At 46.3% G+C, this 13,615-nt stretch overlaps 1 protein-coding gene across 2 annotated transcripts in view; it reads left to right on the top strand.

Annotated features, from left to right (window-relative positions):
• Positions 1–13,282, top strand: part of LOC129707198 (protein TMEPAI-like) — an 83,697-nt gene extending 70,415 nt beyond the window's left edge. For both annotated transcript variants that reach the window (XM_055652022.1, XM_055652023.1), the window contains one exon: positions 8,900–13,282. In XM_055652022.1, coding sequence (XP_055507997.1) covers positions 8,900–9,445 — 546 coding nt within the window. In that variant the 3' untranslated portion in view covers positions 9,446–13,282. The remainder of the gene's footprint in view (positions 1–8,899) is intronic.
• Positions 13,283–13,615: the final 333 nt, after the last annotated feature.

Below are 13,615 nucleotides of genomic sequence, written 5' to 3'. Positions count from 1 at the left end.
CTTCTATTTGTAACTCTTTCTGAGCCACTTTCTCATCGGTTTTATGTCTTTCAACACTGACAAAGAACCCCAAACTGTGATAAATCCCTAATAAACCTCAACAACGACGTCTCAAACTTCTGGGTTGGCTTAAGAAATAATGGGGTCAGATTTAAACATCAGACTAGGTTCGCTTCCAGTCTAATTCTTATGTCATTCCAAAGGTATGTTCTGTTGGAGGGGGGAGTTTTCTCCAGTCTAGAAATGACTAAACTTGCATTAAAAGTGTGTCACAGGAATTTGTGTATCACTTAAGTCTTTGCCATGTAATTAAAAAAAAAAAATGAGCATAGCTGGGCCCAAAATGATCCTTCAAGGAATCTGATTTGTGAAACTCCTTTGGAAGAGGAGTGAGTCAGGAGGTATAGGCACAGGCCTGTGTATGACTGGCACCTCCATACTTTGGGGAAATCACCAGTGCCTTTGAAAGCTGAGTAGTTGGGAGTTTCCTGCCATTCCACAAACCCCCTCGACATGAGTCCTGGCTGAATATTCTACACAGTACCGGTGGCGTCGGATAGACACAAAATATCTCAGCGGGACAGGCAGCATCTCTGGAGAGAATGAATGGGTGACGTTTCGGGTCGAGACCCTTTTTCAGACTGACTGGGGAAATGAGCCAGAGTTTGAGGAAGATCTGACTTGTTCATTCCTTCTCTCCAGAGACGCTGCCTGTCCCGCTGAGTGGCTCCAGCATTTTTGGGTCTATCTTCCGTCTACATTTCCTCCCTACACACAATGGTATGTAACTGCTTCTCCAGTTTGGAGTGCAGCTGAACAACAAGGGCAGGGCATTGTGTCTTCTAATGGAGAAAGGAAAGGCAAGCTGACCAACCTGTTACTAGAACAGCAGCCTTGTGTAACCTTGCCTTGAGCTCTCCACTTGTCCCCTGCAATCACCATTATTGTGCTTGACATTTCTCGCTGCACCTGTGGTTTTGCTCCCTGCCAGCCGTCTCCTGGCCTTCCTGCGCAGATGGTTCCCTGCAAGCCTGTGTGAGTGTGAGCAAAGGGGGGTGGATATCCATTCGTGCTGCATGCAGTTATTTCTGCTGTGTGTTGCGCAGTCTCAGTGTGATCCAGGTGTTGAAGCTGTGCCTGAAAGCACAGAATGCTCCATTTTAAGCACAACCCTTCATATCTCCAGCCTATAATAAATCCTTGGCAATATCGAAGGAGTTTCATGCCACCAGAGCCAAAGTCTTTCTTGTCCTGTCTCTGGACGGCACAGGAAACTGCCGTTAGAGCTGCGGCTCACAGAGCTAGTGACCTGGGTTAAATCCTGACCTCAAACGCTGTCTAGATGGAGTTTGCATGTTTTCCTAGGACCATGTGAATTCCCTATGCATGTTCCGGTTTCCCCTCGCATCCCAAAGACGGGTGACTCTGAGTCCACACTAAGGATCATCTGGTTCAGGTAGATGTAAGCAAATCCCATGGCACTGTTGGAGCAGAGAAACATTGTGCCAGGTATGCTGTCCAGTACCTCTCTGCCAGAGCAGTGCCAGACCTCAATGCTGCTCTGATCAATGCAAACAGCTGCTTTGTTTCCTACATTTACAATGGCACTTGTGCATCAAATAATTCAATGATGTTAAACAACCAGTGGCCATCCAATAATACCGCCTAACTATGTCCTGTTTATAAAAATAAAAACATGCAGATGCTGGTGATTCAAATTAAACATACCCCACAGATCAGGTAGCATCTGTGAGGAGGGTAAAAAGGTTAACGTTTCGGGAAAAGGCCTTCTGTCAGAACTGGGCAAAGTAAGAAAACATGTGTTCAATGTTTCAGATGGGAGGAATAGGTGCAGGAGTAGGCCATTTGGCCCTTCGAGCCAGCACCGCCATTCAATGTGATCATGGCTGATCATCCCCAATAAGTACCCCGTTCCTGCCCTCTCCCCATATCCCCTGACACCACTATTTTTAAGAGCCCTATCTAGCTCTCTCTTGAAAGCATCCAGAGAACCTGCCTCCACCGCCCTCTGAGGCAGAGAATTCCAAAGACTCACCACTCTCTGTGAGAAAAAATGGCTTGCTCCTTATTCTTAAAGAAAGTTACAAAGCTGGCCGGCTCCCCCTTTTGTGGTCCCCCCCCCCCCTTTCACCACAGCAGTCCCCCCAGGCCGGGTCCTCCACGCTCTCATCGACCGCCGCGAGGCTTCACCACCGCCGAGGCCCCATCGTCGCGAGGCCTCACCGCTGACGACGCCCCAATGAGATAGGTGGAAACCAGATAACACAAACACACACCATTGCCATGGCATTGGAAAAGGTTGAGGTCCATGAGGGCAGAAGAAAGAAAGGGAACGCTCACACTCCGACAGGCAACTTGAACTAACAGAGACAGCTGGAATTGCCTCCGGCGCGTTCCAATCCATGGCTCAACACAATTCAATAATTCCAGGTAACCAGCCTGTCGATAGATAGACACATAATGCTGGAGTAACTCAGCGGGTCAAGCAGTACCTCGAGATAAAAGGAATAGGTGACATTTCAAGTTGAGACCCTTCTTCAGACAGAATCATCCTGTCCAGTTTATGTTAGAACACCCATTCTGGTGAGAAGTCAACCAATTCCAATATTGCTTTCTCCCCACTGATCCTGACTGATCAAATTTCCAGTAACTGGTGTTTTTTGGCTTTTGGCTAAATCTACAATTTGGTTTGTTTTCCCCCTCCTTGCATCTCACCCTCTATTTGCAGTCTTTCCAGTGGATCAGCTGTGATTCACAAGTCTCACACCTTCTCTCCGCCAACACCATTGCCACCTAGACATCTCGTTTCACCTGGTCCTCTACGTGCATTCCCTCTGCTCATCCATCTACCTGAAACATGAATCGTTTTCCACTGACCACAGAGGCTGCCTGACCTGCTGCGTATTTCCAGCATTTTCTGGTTAACTTTCTTTCCGCACAGCCTGCTGAATTTCAGGCTCTGGAGGGAACGTTTTCCAAGTTGCCTCTTGGTAACAATGCCTTTTTTTAGATCGTAGCAGAATAATTCAACATCGCTAGACTTGTCACTGAAACATCACGCGTTCTTCTGTTAAAACCAGGAACAAACCCGGACGTGTGATGTACATTCTGTGAGAAGCAAGCAGCCGAGGCAAGATGGCCAATTCACAGCGAAGGATCAAAAGACAAAAACGCTCACACACTTAGACCGACGGGTATACTTGACCCAAGAATGTACACTCACACACTCCTGCACTCATCTCTGGAGTGAAGTGTAGTACAAGTGAGGTAGCCGTTCCAAGGTTAATGCAACTCCCTCCAGTGGCTGGGGATACAGCCACTGTATCAAACTGAAGTCTCTCTGTCCACATTGGCAGGGCTTGGTTAAACTGATTTTTTTGACACCTTTGACTGACCCAATTGTCTTGTCAGTTGGAGGGGAAGAGGGCAGGAGATTTTGGATACGGATTAAGGAGAACGCGGTTGCTTGTCCCCTCGCATGCTGAAGAGGAGCAGAGTTCTAGATGAGTGTTGCTAATGAAGAGGTCAGGCATGTTGACATTCACGCATGTCTGCACTGTTCAGCCACCTCCATATGCGCTTCCCCGCTCTTCAGTCTCTGGGGATACAGTGTGTATGAAGGAACTGCAGGTGCTGGTTTAAACCGAAGATAGACACAAAATGCTGGAGTAACTCAGTGGGCCGGGCAGCATCTCTGGAGAAAAGGAATGGGATACAGTGATTGGGGACGGTACGTTGGAGCAATCGCACCACCTACTGGAGACAGCGTTCATTGCAGTCATTTCTCAATCACAGGATGAGCGAGTGGCTCCTGAGCTCACCTGCTTTCTGTAAAAAAAAAAGGTCAAGATTTGTTTGGAATGGGTCAGTGGTTTAAAATCTTTTTGGAGAGGAGAGTGCCTTTATAAACTTTTGTTGTTTAGTAGAATATCTCTTCACAGCCCAGACACTTGTAGATGTGTTGTTCAATGGATAGAGGGAGAAAATGCTCTGTGAACATTGCAGCCATTTGCATAGTCTATGAATGTTGCTTTTATTTGTTGAGTGTCTGGCTCTGATGACAATCCATATATTGAGATAAATAGAGGGAGTGGAGTGTAGGAAGGAACTGCAGATGCTGGTTTACATCGAAGATGGACACAAAATGCTGGAGTAACTCAGCGGGACAGGCAGCAGCTCTGGATAGAAGGATGCCATTTCGGATCAAGGCCCTTCTTCAGACCTGGTGTTAACCCGATACGTCACCCATTCCCTCCTAGCCAGAGATGCTGCTTGTCCCGCTGAGTTACTCCAGTAGTTTGTGTCTAATTAGGGAGGGAATGACTGGAGCACAGTGGACACCACAGAATGAAGAGATCCTTCCCCAGGGAGAGGGTTTGTTGATCCTATGTACTGTGTTCCTTGTGCAAGGGAACTCTTTTCTATTTTGGAAAGGGCTGTAAATTATTTAATGCCTTTATGCAACAGCTGAGTTAGAGGTGTGTGTGGGAATGCTGGGAGGCAGTGGAATGTTCAATGCTCTTATAAAACAGATCTGTGGCTTTGCATTCCTCATTGATTTACAGCCTGCAGGATGCACATGGCCACTCATTGCTTCATTCTCACTCCCACGTGGACTTTTCTTGTGCTAAACCATAAGAACAGAAAATGCGTGCAGAAATATACCACTCGGTCTCTCATGCCTGCCTTGCCTCTGAATATGTATAATGGCTGATCAATGCTAGCCTTGACTCCTCTTCTGTGCCATTCCCCATAATCTGCTGGCCTTGCTTCTTAATTGTCGGCTTTCAAAAATACTTACTCAAATATCTTCAGTTTGCAAAAAGGAATGAGCAGTTTGGTAATGCTTTCTTATTGTCATGTGTGGAAGGACATTATTGCCATAGAGGGAGACGGTTCACCAGACTGATTCCTGGGATGTCAGGACTGTCTTATGAAGAAAGACTGGATAGACTTGGTTTATACTCTCTAGAATTTAGGAGATTGAGAGGGGATCTTATAGAAACTTACAAAATTCTTAAGGGGTTGGACAGACTAGATGCAGGAAGATTGTTCCCGATGTTAGGGAAGTCCAGGACAAGGGGTCACAGCTTAAGGATAAGGGGGAAATCCTTTAAAACCGAGATGAGAAGAACTTTTTTCACACAGAGAGTGGTGAATCTCTGGAACTCTCTGCCACAGAGGGTAGTTGAGGCCAGTTCATTGGCTATATTTAAGAGGGAGTTAGATGTGGCCCTTGTGGCTAAGGGGATCAGGGGGTATGGAGAGAAGGCAGGTACGGGATACTGAGTTGGATGATCAGCCATGATCATATTGAATGGCGGTGCAGGCTCGAAGGGCCGAATGGCCTACTCCTGCACCTAATTTCTATGTTTCTATGTTCTGAGGTGCAGTGGTAAACGTTGGTATCCAGGCAGATCACACCATATATCAAACCATTACAGTTGTACCGTTGTACTAGTACAATCGAACCAAACATGAGTACAACAGGCAGCGCCAAGAGAAAAATACCGGTGTTCCGAATATAGTGTCACAGCTACAGAGAAAGTGCAGATAAATAAAAGGCAAAGGCTGCAACACGATAGATTGGAAAATCAGGAATGCATTATCAGCGTAGAGAGGTCCGTTCAAGCATCTGATAAGAGTGGAGAAGAAACTATGCCTGAATCTGGTGGTATGATACCAAGCTTTCAACCTTTGGTATCTTCTGCCCAACATGACCGGGGGTGCAGCAAGTGGCCTTTGTTTCTCATAATCATAATCACCTTAATCATACTTTATTAGCCAAGTATGTTTTGCAACATACGAGGAATTTGATTTGCCATACAGTCATACCAATAAAAAGCAACAAGACACACAAAATACATTTTAACATAAACATCCCCCACAGTGACTCCTCCACATTCCTCACTGTGATGGAAGGTGGAAAAAAAACAGCTTTTGGCTGCTTTCCCAAGGCAGCATGAAGTGCAGAAGGAGTTGATGAGAGATTGCTGGAGTTGTATTGTAGAACTCGTTCACCTCCTTTCCCACTGCTCACTCTTACATCCTCCTGCCCCCTGTTCACTATGGGGTATGCTCATCACTTCCTCACTCTACCCTGGGCCTTCTCTGCTGGCTGGGGTGGGAGGGGGAGCAAGAACCTGTCCCTTTCCCATCTGGCCATGGAATGAATTGGCCTGGGACAGTTCACCAATGTTGTTGAACCACACAATTGCTGGATCAGGGCAGCGTACAGAATGTACAGGACAGGCTAAACATTGGGATCGAGCACAGGTGGGGTTTTGCATGGAGTATATTGAGGCTTTGTTGTGCCTGAAATAAAGAATAAGGAATCATAAATTAAAGAAAGTATGCCGTTTCAGAGAAGAGAGACAGATTTAGGACCAACTATTTTATGGAGGATAATGGGCAAGCTGGATTGTTTGCACCAAATCACATGTCTGTGCTGTAGTTCAGACCCCAGAGCAGCTAATGAGAGACTGTACAATTTCACTCTGCTTCTGGTTGCCCAGTCTGATGAAGCCCATACCCCAACAGAAAGTGTTTCAACACTCAACATCATATTAACAAATATATGAGAGAGATGCTTGAAGCACAGACACTGCTGCTAATGACATCAGACATCAAGCTTGCAAGCTGCAAGATTTCACAGTCTTCAATGTGGGAATACGGGGTAATCTGTGTTAGTAACATTGATTGAATATTGGCCTGGCCTCAGGAGAGGGAGCTGGGACGGGTGGCGTACGGACAATTTCCCTGCTTGTGCCCAGCGTTGTACAATCATTCACTGTCACCAAGGAGTAAACAGGATCATAATCGCTTGGTCAAAGGGGCATTGTCTATATTCTTCTGCCCTTTGAGGTTTTTAAATTGTCTGAAGAAAGACTCATCGAAACATAGAAAATAGGTGCAGGCGGAGGGCATTCGGCCCTTCAAGCCAGCACCGCCATTCATTGTGATCATGGCTGATCGTCCCCAATCAATAACCCGTGCCTGCCTCAACTCTCTCTTAAATCCATCCAGTGATTTGGCCTCCACTGCCCTCTGTGGCAGGGAATTCCACAAATTCACAACTCTCTGGGTGAAAAAGTGAAATGGCTTCCCCTTTATTCTACGACTGTGGCCCCTGGTTCTGGACTCGCCCAACATTGGAAACATTTTCCTGCATCTAGTTTGTCCAGTCCTTTTATAATTTTATATGTTTCTATAAGATCCCCCGTCGTCCTTCTAAACTCCAGTGAATACAAGCCTAGTCTTTTCAATCTTTCCTCATATGACAGTCCCGCCATCCCAGGGATCGATCTCGTGAACCTACCCTGCACTGCCTCAATGAGGTAGATAGTGTGAGAGAGAAGCCTCCAATGAGGTAGATAGTAGCTCAGGACACTCTAGTTGTGGTAGGATGGTACAGTTGCCTGGTAACAGCTGGCATAAGAGGACCAGAGACCAAGAGAATGCAGAGGAAGACCAATATGTCGTGGAAGTCAGTAAAACCGAGATGAGGCAAGAGGCTGCAGCAAAAAAGCAGACCGCTGGAGGAAGCCGGCAGGCCAGGCAGCATCTGGGGGGGCAGTGGAATGGTCGATGTTTCCAAGGGTGCGACGGACTTAAATATGGAAGGTGGAACCAGGAGGGAGAGGGGGATAGGGAAAGTGAAGCATGGGGCTAGAAAACCAGGAATATAAATGGGCGAGAGGGGAGGACAATATCTGGGTAACGGGTTGGGGGAGAAGGAATAGAACCCTAAGCAGACAGAGCGAGATCTTGGGTGGACTGACGTAAGTGGGAACGGAAGAAGGGGAGTGGATGACCTGAAGTTGGGATATTTATATATTCATGGCTGTGGGCTGTGCAGAATGATGTGGTGTTCCTCCAGTTTGTGTTTGTCCTCATTGTGATAGAGGAGACGGTCAAGGAGCGATGGGTCGATGGGGAGGGGAGATGAAATGTCACGCACGCACAAGCTCAAGGTCTGCATGGTGGATGCCCAAGTCAACACATGGTCTCACCGATGTTTCTTCTCCATTATGTTCACTCCCCAACCCCACCTGCCTTCATCTGCCCATCCTCATCCCAACCCCATCTCACGTACAATCTGTGCCTTACCCCTCCATATCACTTCTATACACTGTATGTCTTCCCTCCTCACTGTGAGCAGGGCCAATTGACCATCCTTTTGTCTCCACAGATGCTGCTCAACCTGCTGGGTTTTCCAGCAATATATGTGTTTGGCTGCAATAAGTAGAGAGCACAGTGATGTGTATAGAGGTTACACTGTGATGGGGCCTTTGTTCCCAGTCTGAGAAAGAAGATTGCCATGGATTTTAAATAAAGTATCCCGCTGTTCCTGCTATTTGGCCATCACAGCGATACCTCATTCATGTTCTTCCTATAACATGTCCTCTCATTCCAATCAACTCCACCCAGACTCATCCACCCACCTTCACAAGGGCTAATGGACAATGACAACTCGACGCGACTGTCAGAGTGCCTGGGGTCAAATGGTCATGCTAGTCCCACTGGAGGCAGACACGAAATGCTGGAGTGACTCAGCGGGACAGGCAGCAGTTCTGGAGAGAAGGAATGGATGACGCCTCAATCCGAAATACACCCATTCCTTCTCCCCAGAGATGCCGCTGTCCCACTGAGGGACTCCAGCATTTTGTGTCAATCTTTAATTAACATTAACAGTGAGTGGGAGTGGATCACAGCTCATCTGAGTCCTAAATGGTCAACCCCTTATTCTTGAACTGTGACCCCCCTGGTTCTGGACTCCCCCAACATGAGGAACATATTTCCTGATTATTGGATATGTTTCTGTAAGGCTGGGCCCCTCTGTGGAACGACACAACTGACTGCCTCTCTTGTCTTCCAGCACCAGATCTACACGCCCAGGACGACAGACAGGCTGACGGTGCCGTCGTTCCTACACCGTGACCGCTTCAGCCGCTTCCAGCCCACCTACCCCTACATGCAGCACGAGATCGACCTCCCCCCCACCATCTCGCTGTCGGACGGTGAGGAGCCCCCACCCTACCAAGGCCCCTGCACCCTCCAGCTCCGCGACCCCGAGCAGCAGATGGAATTGAACCGGGAGTCGGTGCGGGCTCCGCCGAACAGGACGATCTTTGACAGCGACTTGATAGACACGTCGATTTATAACGCTGGACCCTGCCCGCCCAGCTGTAACTCTGGCGTCAGTGCCACCAGCTACAGCAGCAACGGCAGAATGGAGGGACCACCGCCCACTTACAACGAGGTCATCGGTCACTATCCGGGGTCGACGTTTTTCCAGCATCAGCAGAGCCACGGCGTTCACTCTCTGATGGGTGGAAGCAGACCAGAACAACCTCAGAACAATGGCCTCGAGGGGACAGTTCTCCGGAACAGCAAAGACAAAAAGACAGGGCACCCCTTCTGAGACCAACTTTGTGCACTTCAATGAAAGCTAGAGAGTTTGGGTGAGCCGGAAGGTGTGCTCAGCTATGCTTGCTGCCTCCCACTCCCCCTCCTCCCTCTCTCCACCAACCCTCCCCCCTCTCCCCAAACACTCCTCCATGGTATAAAATACTTAGTTATCTTGCATCTGAATTGAACACTCAAGCATAAAGTTGCAGGTGGTTCTACAAGCTATATTAGATAAGGGAGTTCCAGTACCCTGTTTAAACTTAAGGTCTCTTTTAAAGTAACACAATGTGCGTAAAAATGCTGTCTTTAATTACCTTAACTTTAAAGAAACATTTGCACAAAATTTTATGTTTGAAAACCTGCAATATGTCTAATGAGAAACGTGCATGTGGAGCAGGCATATTTTTGTAACAGAAATGGCCTATATGTTTAGTTCCCAGATGAGAGAAATGGCAGTTTTTTGAGTGCCATATCAATGTGTCTCTAACATTCTGTATTTAAAAAAAACAGGGGTTTAGAGTTATTTATGAACACTTTTAAAACATTGCACTATTTTGTAATATGAGTAACAAGCTGATGCTTGTAATAGCAATGGCCTCCAGTGTCTGCAACAATGTATAAGCGAGCTACACGCGTTTGTAGGTAAATTGCTGGCTCCATTGGGAAAAGAAATTGCATTTATACTAGAACATAGAGCAAAGCTAAAGCATTACATGACATTCAAAAGAAATTCTGTTACAACACTAGATAATGGGATTTGCAAGAAAGCATGTCTTGTGGCTCTGATGCGATGGACCTAATACTGTGAATCCAGTGTGCAGTACAGCTCAAACAAAAGACCATCAGGCTACAAGATAGTTGGGAAGATAACCAAAGACGTTATGTCCTTTTTATACCCAGTGTGGGGAAATAAACCATGATTTGTGACAGTTTTGGTATCTTTTGGCAATGTGCAGAAACACTTTTGAGACCATTCCCTTTGTCGACACCAGCCTCGTTTATTCAGCCAGAGAGATAGGGGAAGGTGAGGGCTGGAGATGACCAAGTTTAGTTAGCCGTCTGCAGGTTTTGGGACTCTTAACGCAGTCAGAGCAAGGTGCGGTCTTTGCTGCACAAGTGGTTGAAATAGACTGGATAGGGTGAAGGGCGGGGTAGATCAGATTGACCACCACAATTAACCTGGAGCTCGAAATTCCCCAATTGAGAAAATGGGGAAAAACAATATGGATGGTGAGTTGGGAAAAGGAAGCTGAGATCGAAACATTCTTTTTAGATCTATTGGCATTGTGTTCACAAAATAACTGATCACATTTTTGGATTATTTTGGTTGAGAGTCTGACTTCTTCCCTCTCTATGAAGCTTCAAAGTTGCTCAGTTGGACGAGAATTGTTGAATTGTGGAGCCCCACAATTTGATGGAGCCTGTTTGCTCTGAGTGGCGCAAGGAGAAAGGAACTGTGGATTCTCGTTGGTCGAGAATCCTGGTGGGTTTCCATTGAAATTGGGTGTTTGTTACTAGGGAGTTATTTTTGAAATGTTGTTCCCTCATTGTCCAGGTATCTTTTCAGGAAGGTTTGAAGTTCTCAATTGTGGCCTGGTGTCTGTAGTGTAACCTTTCCCTGGTATTCAGAATGAGCAGTTTCAGTGACTAAAGCTTCCCCCCAAAGTCTGGCTTTCAAAATGAGCGCACACCTCAAAATTACATCCAATTGCAATTTGTTGCTTTATTGACCAAATAAGGTAGAAAATGGTGAGTGAATGTGGTATGAATGCAACGTTATGGTTTTTGGTGGTGCCGACATGTCACGCTGTGTATGATAACTTCCTTTAAACAAGTTCTGAATGGAGTACAATGGTAATCAGCCCCCGAAAGATGCTCCTTCATTCTCGATGCATGAAACTTGACAATAACAAGTGGCATAAATCACTCTGATATTGACGTTCATACAACTGTCGTCACTAACCTGCTCTTTCATGGATACCTCTGGTTCTCTTTGAAACTATTTAACATCCATTGCCCCACATGATGGGGAGCATGGCCCTGCAAAACCTACTGGTATGCATGGATCTCGGACATTGGCCTGGCTAGATTCTGGACCATCATTTTTTTAAATTGTCTCTAGACAGTCCAAGTAAACCAGTGCTGGAAGAACTTGTGTGTTCAGACAACATCTGTGGAGGGAATGGACCCCTCTTCAGACTGATCTGTCTGAAGAAGTGGGCCTGACTCAATGTTGTCTGTTCATTCTCTCCGCTGATGTCATTCTTCCAGCAGTTTGTTTGCTGCTCAAGATTCCAGCATCTGCAGCTTTCCTGTGCATCTCCTGTGTAAGCCAGTGCCCAGCCTTGGTGTGATGTAGGAAGCATTCTGCGTCATAACTGGTGCATCACTGCTGTGTGCACACCTAGGTGCTTACACACCTGGCTACCCAAGCCAAACTCCGAACCAGCAGGTAGATACAAAAAGCTGGAGTAACTCAGCGGGCCAGACAGCACCTCTGGAGAAAAAGAATAGGTGACTTTTCCGGTTGAGACCCTTCTTCAGGCTGAGAGTCGGGGGAGAGGAAATCTAGAGATATGGAGGGGTAAGGTTTGAAAACAACAGACGATGATGAGGAAATGTAGAATGGTTCATTGTTAACTGAGGGGAAGGTGACTAGGAGGCATACAATCAGTAAATTAATCAGAAGGACAGTGAAACTAGTCTGAGAACTAGGATAGTGGAGGGACGGAGAGAGAGAGACGGAAAGCAAGGGTTACTTGAAGTTAGAGAACTCAATATTCATACCGCTGGGTTGTAAGCTGCCCAAGCGAAATATGAGGTGCAGTTCCTCCAATTTGCATTGGGCCTCACTCTCGCAGCAGATATGTTTTTACACAAACGACGGGATCAGATAATTCACCAATTTTATGTTTAAGGAAAACACCCTATCTAGTGTTACTCCTAAACTGTTTCCTGATGTTTGATTTGGTTTAAGAATACCCTGGAATTGAAGATGCATCCAGTGCCCTTTATCAATTCATCCTCCATAAAGCACCCAGAGTAGCAATTTTACCCATACACACACTTCCCATTTTGCTCGTATATTTTTGAGTTCCTTGTACATGTTTGGCTTTCCAGCTGGGGGTTTCCAGCTGCATTCATTCCCTTTAACTTACCAGAAATCCTTCCACATGTGTTTATGAATTGCTGTTTCTGTTTGCTCTTGCTGCTTGCTTCTTCAGTGCAAGGAGTGGAGTTCTTGCTTGTGCTGAATGAACAGGAACCACCCTTCCAACGCTTTCTCTGAAATTACTGCACTGCCCTTACACTCTCTGTATTTTATGATTTAAGCGTAGTTATTCCAGTTTGTTTGTTTTTTAATTACCCGATTAGGCCGTTTTTGTTTTGATGTCGGGTCTGTTGAGAGTTCTACAGGCTGGGAGAGGAACTGTGTGCAATTCGGAAGGGGGAGAAAACGACATGAGGTTATTTTTTTTAAATGTCAGCTTTGTTAACCCCTCCCAGGTTCTGTAAATGTGCCTCGTTTAAATTGCTGCTTTGACCAATTCTTGCCCTTTCTCTTTTTCTCTCTTTCTCTCTGGTGCTGTGTATAACTTGAATATATTATGCACATATCCTATGCACATATTATGGATATTGTATGATTAGCATGTAGTTAAACAATAGTATTAACCAAATGAATGGAATCCGTGACACCTAGCCTGCAGCTCCATTACATACTGTTACAGTCTGATTGAAATCTGTTCGGTCTGGTGGAGAACGGATTAAAGAGGAACCATTGAAAGGCACCGTTATTTTGCCAGCTTTATTCCCAATATTCGTATCGCAATAAACAGCAATTGACGGTAAGGTCCTCCGCCACTTTCTTCCCCAGCTATGATCTTTAGAATTTGGGTTTTTTTTATGTCGAAACGCATGGGAGTGGAGGCGTTCTCACCCCCCAACCACCCGCGCCTTGAGGCCGGTCTTAGTCGCCCCCTTAACGCCGCCTCGGGAATCCCGGAGCCAAACGCTGCTTCTTGGTTACACAAAAATGCTGGAGAAACTCAGCGGGTGCAGCAGCATGTATGGAGCGAGGCCTCGCTCCATACATGCTGCTGCACCCGCTGAGTTTCTCCAGCATTTTTGTGTACCTTCGATTTTCCAGCATCTGTAGTTCCTTCTTAAACGCTGCTGCTTG

This window comes from Leucoraja erinacea, chromosome 21 (genome assembly GCF_028641065.1).
Source record: "Leucoraja erinacea ecotype New England chromosome 21, Leri_hhj_1, whole genome shotgun sequence".
NCBI lineage: Eukaryota > Metazoa > Chordata > Chondrichthyes > Rajiformes > Rajidae > Leucoraja > Leucoraja erinaceus.
Note: the sequence above shows the minus strand (reverse complement) of the source record. Positions and strands in the feature narration are given on the sequence as shown.